Raw genomic sequence first — 9,538 nt, forward strand, 5'->3', positions numbered from 1 at the left:
TGTTGGTATCAGGTCTAAGAGTTGGGTGGCGCCAGGCAGCTGGGAGTTGTAAGGAATATGTGCTTAGCTTAGGATTTCTCCACATTTCTACCGTCTTGGGAACGGGAAGACAGACTAAGACCCAGAACCCTGGTTCCACTCCCAACTTTCAGCTTGCTGAGCCTCAGTTCTCCCAATAGACAGGCAGATAATATCTCTCTTTCCTGAGAGCACACATCCGACCTTTGAACGAGAATGAAAATCCATAACCCCTGAGCTCAGGAAGTTTTCTGGGGCTAGAGAGGATATGCCAGGAACCCACGGAGTCCACAGAAATGTCTTAGCCACCAACTCTATAGCAAAGATAGTGCCTGGGCTGATAGGAAGCAAGTTGACTGATTTAAGAGAGCTTCCTGGAGGTGTAAGCATGCTAGAGAGTTCATGTGATTTCACTTTGTCCACTGTTCCCTTTTCTTCTGCACACAGGAAGGGTGGAGCCCCAGTCCTGGTTTGGAACTGCTCTATGTGCTGGGGAGACACCTTACCCATGCTTGCCCCTGTTTCTTAGAGGTGCAGCAAAACTCTTCCACACCTCTGAGCAGAACAAACATTTGGAGGCAGGAGGGAGTCTCATGGCTGAGTGTCACAAGGTCATTCCCTGAGGTCTGCAGTTTCTTCTGAAGGGGCAGGGACAGGGTCAGCGGCCTCCTCCTGGCCCAGGGCTACAGAAAAGGGAGAAAAGATGCTGCTGGGACACCATCCCAGAGGCCTGGCTTCCACTCCACAGGCCAGCTGTGCTGTCTCTCACCACAGGGTACTGAGAGGTCACTGCTGTTTACAGTCTCCACACATCTGTTCTGAGTCACGCATTCATTCATTTAATTGGTTATCACTCACCAAATATTCCTGAGAGCCCACTATGTGCTCGGGACTTTGATGGTCTTTGAGGACAAGTTCAACCAAAACAAGATTCTTGGGAAACACAAATGAGAACCTAGTGAATGATGGCTACGCATGTTAGAAAGTCATTAATGTGGCTGCAGTGAACTGTGGGAAGAGCCAAGTGGCATCCTTAAAGGAGGGGTATTTGGCTTTAGGAGAGGCTTTAAAAAAAGCTAGGTTTGGTGGCACTCGTGTAATTTTAGCACTCAGAAGAGGCTAAGGCAGGAGGATAGCAAGCTAAGACTAGCCTGGGCTACCTAGTGAGACCCTATCTTTAAAAAAGAAAAGAAAAAAGATTCTCCTAAGAGTTGTACAGGCCAAAAACCTTGGGGACCAAATGACAAGTCTTTGTAAAGACCTAAAGGCCCTGCACACTGGTCTCCCACTGCATCCCTCACCCCATTTCTTGCCTCTTCCTCTTCCTTTATTTCTTTCCAACTTGCTGTCCTTCAAATGGTGTTTTATATTTCCTTTCTTACTTTTTTCTCCTTAGCACTTTTTACATTGTGTGTGTGTGTGTGTGTGTGTGTGTGTGTGTGTGTGTGTGTGTGTATGCATTCGCAGTTGGAGGTTAAGGAAAACCTGCAGGACTTGATCCTTAAACTCAGGTTATCAGGCTTAGTGGCAAGTGCCTTCATCTGTTGAGTCATTTTATTGGTCTTGGTTTTAAGACAGGATCTCGTACTATAGCACAGACTGGTCTTCAACTTATAGTAATCCTTCTGTTTTAGGCACTCTTGTGTTGGGATTATAGGCATGAGCCACCATGCCTGGAAAATTCCATTTTTTTTTTTCTGTCTTTTTGAGACAGGGATCTCCTTGTAGTCCAAGTTGGACTAGAACTTGCTATGTACACAGGCTGGCCTTGAACTCACAGAGCTCCTCCTGCTGAGTGCCGGGATTAAAGATGTGCACCACCATGCCCAGCAAAACTCCTCTTCATAAAATCAGCTAGGCAGCCTGACATGGTGGCACATTGCCTTTAATCCCAGCACTCAGGACATAGGCAGATCTCTGAGGGTTCAAGGCCAGCCTAGTCTACATAGGGAGTTCCAGGCCAGCTAGGGTTACAGGGAGACCCCCTTTCTTAAAAAGATCAAAAAGACCAAAAATAAATAAATAAATAAATAAGCTAGGCAGATGTGAATTACTGTGCCCAAGAGTAATCAATTCAGCTTATACCATCCTGTCAAAGCATAAGCCTGCATGGAGGAACAGAGCCCTGGGAGACTTAGAAGTACAACAGAAAACATACACAGGTTAACAGAAAAGACTTGCAGTACATTTTATGCAAGACATGAGAGGTTTTCATAAAACTGTAACATTCTTTTTCTTCCTAGCTGATTGTATATCACCGTCTCTCCCATGACCTATTGTATGTACAAGCCCCAAATGAGAATGAGATTATTAATTTCTGCAAAAATGTCAAGTTCAATGACCATGACCAAACCAAAGTAACCAATCCATAATTCCTTCCTTAATTCATTTCTAGAAGTATTACAGTCACATGATAATCCTAAATCTGCAATGAGTAAAGCCAGCACACCTGAGTAGCTGATCCAAATGCATGTCCAAAGTCAATTCCAATCATGCTGCCCGTCTCCATAGCCACCAAGAAATTGTTCAGGTGTCTGTCTCCAATCCCAAGGAGCCAGTGGCTGATACACAGCAGTGCATGAGAGCTGGCGAAGTGGAAACGGAGTGCCAGGAAGGCCTCAGGACCAGTGCTCATCTTTATGAACGCCCGCCTGGGAGAAAGGGAGCCATGTGTGGTTTCTGCTAGGTCACTGGTGCTTGTAAAGTCACAAACATACTTACTTTAAGAGATCAGCGGGCACTTGATTTTCCCTTTTTCTAAAAGCCATGACTCTTTCTGTACAATTAGCTCTCCTATGATTTAAGAACAGAAAATTCCTTGTTAGAACCAATTTTAGGTGATATGAAATTTAAAATTTAAAATTACTTATACTGAAATACCAAATAACCACATTTTTATATCTGGGCCAAAATGTGTTCCTTCCTTCCAGCCCTTCCTTCTCAGTACTGGAAAATAAACCCAGGGCTTTGGATGTGCTAATCCAGTGCTCTAACCACAGTGATACAACCCCAGGCCACCTGATGCAAAAGTTTCAAGAACCAAAAGTAAGCATGCAATTTTGAGAAGAATGAACTAGTTAATACAAAGGCAAATCAAAACAAAACTTACTGATACATTATCACGTAAGGTCCAACACCACTGTCACGTTTTCCTGATATTTTGGTCAACCAGTCTTTATAGTCACGATTCAGTGCTCTGGGATCACTAAAGTAGGAAAACAGGAGTTGGGATTAAGGAGATCTATTGTACTACTTGATTCTAAAGGTAAAGTACTGAATATTGAAAAACAGTGAAGAGATGGGGAAAAGTAAATACAACTTTTAGACTCATTTTTTTCTTTGTTTTGTGTTTTTTAGAATTCACTCTGTAACTGAGATGATGTGAACTCGGGATCCTCCTGTCTCCACTTCCCAAACACCGGAGGTACAAACGTACAACACATGCCCAGTTCTTTGCTATTTTTGATCATTTCCTCTCTGTTCAACCTACAGTTTGTCACCAAAACCTATCAACTCCACTTTTAATAGCTCTTAAGAGTTTTCTTTATTTTCCTTTATAGCAATAACCAAGCAAGGGGCTGGGGAAATGGCTGAGGAGATGGCACAGCGGTTAAGAGCACTAGTGGCTCTTCTTGAGGACCCAGGTTCAATTCCCAGCACCCACATGATGGCTAACAACCATCTGTAACTCTAATTCCACGGGATCTGACACCCTCTTCTGACTTCTGTGGGCATTGCACAAAATGGGTGCACCTCCTTACATGTAGGAAATACACTCATACACATAAAATAAAAATAAAATATTTTTTAAAAAAAGAAATAACCAAGCAAAAGATAAGATCAAATAAAGGGCTGGGGCTGTAGCTCAGTGGGAGAGTGCTTAGTGTGCACAAAGCTCTGGATCTTCTATTTCGTCTCTCACAAATACTGCATATTTTTCTCTCAGATGTGGAATCTAATTTAATCTCCCCTCTCTCTCCCTCCCTCCCCCCAACCCTCACTACCAGGAGAAAGGGGATTATGAGAGGGAGGAAGTGTCTTAAGGAGATGGGAGGAAAATACATGTGATGAAAGCAGAGAGGGACCAGGAAGGAGACGAGAGAGACAGAGGAGGGCAGAAAGTGAGGGACCAACAAGAACAAAGTGTGACATATATGTATGAAAATGTCATGAGTTCCAGGCCAGCCTGCATAGTGATTCCAGGCCAGCTGGGGCTACAGGGAGACCATATCTTAAAAAAAAAAAAAAAAAAAAAAATTGCTGGGTGTGGTAGCACATGCCTTTTGTCCCAGCACTCAGGAGGCAGAAGCAGGCAGATCTCTGTGAGTTCAAGGCCAACCTAGTCTACATACCTAGCAGGTTCCAGGCCAGGCCAGCTGGGGCTACAGAGAGACCCTATCTTTAAAAAGACAAGAAAAAAAGAAAATGTCATAATAAAAATCGATTACTTTGTATGATAATTTAAAAACCAATATAAAAAATTAAAATTAATGGTTTTAGAGAAAATAAAATTTTTCTTCTTAAAAATACAGAAAAAATGGAAAATAGAGAAAAAAAATAAAGAAAAATAAAAAGTACCCATATTCATGATGCAAAACCACTAAGAATCCTAGCTATCAAATCAGCTCTACAATATATACATGCTAAATACCTTTAGTTGTCAACTTCACACACCTGGGTTGAGGGAGCCTCAATTAGGGAATTTCTTTCATTGGACTCGCCTGTGGCCATGTCTTTGGAGCATCTTCTTGATTACTGAGTGATGTGGGAGAGCCCAGCCCACTGTGGGTGGTGCCACCCCTGGGCAGGTGGGCCTATGTTGTACAAGAAAGCAGGTTGAGCAGGGGCCAGGAAAGCAGGCCAGTAAGCAGCGTTCCTGCATGGTCTGTGCTCCAGCTCCTGCCTCCAGGTTCCTGCCCTGAGTTCCTATCTTGGGCTCCCTGATAAACTGTGACCTGGGAGATGTAAAACAAAATAAACCCTTTCCTCCCCACCCCCCACCAAAAAAAAAAAAAAAGAATCGTAGCTATCAGTGTGTATGATGAGCTTCCTGGCCTCTCCGGACCCAGGCTTCCTCAGCTGCAGAGAAGATGGTGGCCCCCACAACCCCTGCAGGCTGCTGTGAGAAGTGAAGCTAAAACCTACTGGAAAATGAAAGTAGTTCCCAGCATACAGATACTATGTATTCACTGTATTTCCTCTAACACTCTTCTTTCCTTTTCCCTGAAGTTGATATATTTTATAGGCCATGGTAAAAGATACATGACCACTATCTGATCTCTGCACTTCATTCAGTTTATTCACCGAGATTAAAGCAAGGGATGAGGTGAGGATGGAAGATATCCTGAAGGGGAGGTGCAAGACACTGCTCTGGAACCAGCTGACTAAGGGTGTGAATGGGGTTCTTGGGCACACAGGCTAGAGGGCCTGTGTGGAACAGAAGCAGCCAGCCTCATACTGCCTCAGATAAGACACTTACTCCTCTCGCGACATATTATTCAAAAGAAGGTCCTTCAAGGTCAAAGTATTGTCAATCCATTCGATTAATCCTAATCTGAAAAAGAAAAGAAAATGTTTACAAATGGTGCAAACAGGGGGCTGCAGAGGTGGCTCAGCAGTTAAGAGCACTGACTGTTCTTGTAGAGGACCCGGGTTTGATTCCCAGCACCCACATGGCGGCTAGAACCTTCCTTAACTCCAGTTCTGGGGAATCCACAGCCCTCTTCTGACCTCCACGGCATTGCACAACACGGGTGCACTCACATACATGCAGGCAATACACTCAATACACACAAAATTAAAATAATAAGTAAAATATAAAAAAACAAATGGTGAAAACTCTTTCATTGCTAGAAAAAAATGTCCTGAAGTATCAAAGCAAAACAGATTTCTTCCTCTCCACTCTCCACTTCCTTCCCCATGTAAATCTAGTCTAGCAGGCTGTCCAGGGACCTATAGCACCGACATGTCCAGCACCCCCAAACTGTCTCAGGAGAGTTACATGAGGGCAGCGTATATTCTTTCTCTGTCTCTTTCTATGTCTCTCTGTCTCAAACACACATACCCCACAGATTCACTCAGACCACACCTGGAAGTCATGGGCACGACATGGTATGTCCTTAACTGCATGTTTCTCTGACTGCAGGCTGCATCACGGGAGAGGATGATATTCATGACTTCAAAGAGCTGTTCAATGCGCTGCTCCTGACGAAGGTCCTCACCGCCCTTCACAAGGAAAAGGTATTCTTTTTCATCATGGCCTCGAATAATGATACACTTTGGTTTCCTTATGGAGGTCATTACCTTTACCTTTAAAAATTAGGAAATGTGTTGTTGCAGTTTTAAAAGACAGTCCTGCTATGTTGTCCAGCTTGGACTCCAATTCCTGGGCCCAAGTGGTCTTCCTACCTACTCAGGCAGCTGGTACGGCAGGTGTGCAGCAAAAAATATTTCAAGAGCAGTCTCAAACTAGCTCATCACACCATGGTCAAAAGGAAAAAAGCAAGGCTGTTGCATGTGTTCCTTAAAGCGAGCCTCTCTTTGGAGATGGTCAGTAGAGAGAAAAATAAGAGTCTGGACTGTGACTTCAGGGCTGGCTGTCATACTTGAATGCTGTGCCTGCATAAGCAATAGTGCTGGCTACAAACATATAATTACAGTTGTCCTCAACAACTGACAGCCAACATGCAACCTTTTATAATAGATTAATTCTATACACAATTTGTAATGGATAGACAGAGCCTCTTCATTTAATAATATTCTTAAGTATGACAAACACTGGAGGCATTATAATAAGGAACTTGGTCGATAATATAGCAAGAAACCACCATATTGTTTGAAAATAACATGGGAATGGGAAGCTGAGCAGCACATCTAAGTGTCACATCCTTGATGAGGATGACAAGCCCTCAGAACTTACCCGCTCATCAAACCCAGAGATCCGTGCATGGTATTCAGGTAGTGGTTTGCCCTTGCCATCATACTGACCTAAAAACAAACACAGGGCCTCGCTTAGATACCTACCACCTATTACAAAACCTCCAAGTTTTAGAACTTGTCAGTCTAATAAAAAAATGTTCATCTAACAAGACACTTTTTTTTCTCAAAGTTTTAATTTAAAGAAAAGGCCTTTTTCTTATAACTGGGAGCAACTGCACAGTTGTCAATAAAAGCCAAAAAAAATTGCTTCTCCCAATAGCTTTCTCCTATACTTGCAGAGAGGAGAACATGAGGAACTAAATTAAAACATCAAAGAACAGGGATAAACCAATTTCTTCTGAAAAATCTTGTTCAACTCTGGTCAATTTGCTTCATGTCTCCATCCTCAATGTCACAATGTTTTCCTGTAGTTAAGTCATTTATGATTGACCAGTTCCTGTACATGGGACCAGCTAGCATATCCCAGGATCAATGTGTATCTACACATGCATTTATTTCCGAAGAAGAGTTACATAGGAGCAATGAAAAACAATCCATGATTTGGGGTTACCAAAACTACTAAATCAAAATCTGAACGCTACCACAATTAAGACTATAAGGAAACAGCTGGGTGTGGTGGCACAGCACTCGGGAGGCAGAGGCAGGCAGATCTCTGTGAGTTCAAGGCCAACACAGCGAAAAGAATATAAGGGAACCATCAGCAGCAGTAAAGTGTATTAATTCATAGTAATTATGAGTTATCCTAAAAAATGAAAATATTAAATGAAATGAAAAATTTTAAATTCTTTTTAAAAAGACAAGGGAAGGGTGCTGGAGAGACAGCTCCAGCAGTTAAGAGCTTGTACTATAGAGGACTGAGTTTGGTTCCCAGCACCCATGTCAGGTGGCTCACAACTACCTGCAATGCACATAAACTATACCCCCACACAGATAGATACAAACACATAATTAAAAATAAAATAAACCTTCAAAAAGGAGATGAGGCTGGGGAGATGACTCAGTGGAAAACACTTCCCATATAAGCATTAGGATCTGAGTTCAAATCCCCAGAACTCATGCAAAAGCCAGAAACAACAGCATGCATATCTGTGGTCTCAGTGCTTCAATGGGGAAATGGAAGGTGGAGACAGGAGAATCCCTGGAAGATCATGGGCCAGCCAGTCTGGCATAGAAGCAAAATAACCAAGAAGGCCTCCTCTCTTAAATAGGTCCAAGGTGAAAGACCGATACCATAGATTGCCCTATCAACCTGACCTCCATACGTATGCCATGGTGTGCGCACAAACAAAGGTAATTGTCAAGATCCCAGTTCACTGCTTACAAACCAAGAGTACATGCTATGATTCTGTTCTCCTTAAGGTTTGGTCCTGTCACTGTTAACTACTGAGGTTGATCCTGTCACTACTGTTAACTGCTGAGGTTGGTCCTGTCACTGTGAACTACTGAGGTTTGGTCCTGGCACTGTTAACTATTGAGATTGGTCCTGTCGCTGTTAACTACTGAGGTTGGTTCTGTCACTATTAACTACTGAGGTTGTTCCTGTCACTGATAACTACCAAGATCTGGTACTATCACTGTTAACTCACCAGGAATCTCTATTTCGTTTCTCAGGAACTCCATTTTGAACTCACTCATCCATGGGGAGTACTCTTTCAGGTTCCCAGGCGGCTTTAAGCATTCTCTCATTTTTGCAAGCAGGCGGTTAGCATAATTACTGAACTCGCTGAGCTCCATACTGAGCAGCTTAGAACCACCATTTCCAAAGCATTTATCAAAATTTTTCCCAAAGTTCTGAAAAATGAAAATTTCCTATAAAGATTAACATTTGCATTGTACATTATAAAGCGAATTTTTCAATACTTTAAAACATGCTTTTTGTTTGTATCTCGTCATCCTTTAGAAACTGGCATGGTTATACAACCTCTTTGCAACCTCTATCTACTTTGGGGTCTATTCCATTTGATGTAAAAAGTCATGGCATGATCAGGCACAAAGCTGAAAAGAAAATAAAGGGAGCAATTCAATAACAACAAACAGCTCATAGTTCTTCATATGAGCTAAAGAGAAGAACGCAAGCATGCCACTGGCCTTAGAACTGAGACACTGTGCTGGATCACAGACAGCAGAAATACCACTCAGACGATCTGTAATTCTAAAGCAATTATTAGAAATATCGCGCCTGGCTAAACACTCTGCCTTCTTTCTTTGGTGCGGTCTTAAATATTTACATGACTGCCAATTTTAATATCAAATGAAAAAGAGCAAAATCTAAGACTATTACTGGTAGCAACTTCATAGTCATCTAGATTTACCAGATGATCTTTTTTGTTTTTGAGACAAGTCTCATGTAACCCAGGCTTCCCTCGAACTCAATACGTAGCCAAGGATGAATTTGCACTTCTGCTCCTCTTGCTGACAACTGCTAAGTGCTGGGATTATGGTCATGCATGACCTTACCCAGCTACTTCCGTCAGGCCATCATTAATTACAAAAGTCTTTGTCAATTTTTTTCTTGTTTTTTTTTCTTTTCTTTTCTTTTCTTTTCTTTTCCCCCTTCTGTTTTGCTTTTTGGTTTTTTGAG

At 42.4% G+C, this 9,538-nt stretch overlaps 1 protein-coding gene across 1 annotated transcript; it reads right to left on the reverse strand.

Annotated features, from left to right (window-relative positions):
- Positions 1-2,467: 2,467 nt before the first annotated feature.
- LOC103726303 (DNA-dependent protein kinase catalytic subunit) lies at positions 2,468-8,748 on the reverse strand (the record flags this gene model as incomplete). The annotated part of the gene is given in 7 exon segments (XM_017795773.2): positions 2,468-2,669; positions 2,740-2,811; positions 3,128-3,223; positions 5,498-5,572; positions 6,107-6,327; positions 6,938-7,005; positions 8,544-8,748. Coding segments are annotated over 7 exon segments (939 nt in total), but the record flags the coding sequence as incomplete, so codon positions are not given.
- Between the last annotated feature and the right edge of the window lie 790 nt (positions 8,749-9,538).

Source organism: Nannospalax galili, unplaced genomic scaffold, assembly GCF_000622305.1.
Source record: "Nannospalax galili isolate Female #2095 unplaced genomic scaffold, S.galili_v1.0 scaffold14089, whole genome shotgun sequence".
Classification (NCBI taxonomy): domain Eukaryota; kingdom Metazoa; phylum Chordata; class Mammalia; order Rodentia; family Spalacidae; genus Nannospalax; species Nannospalax galili.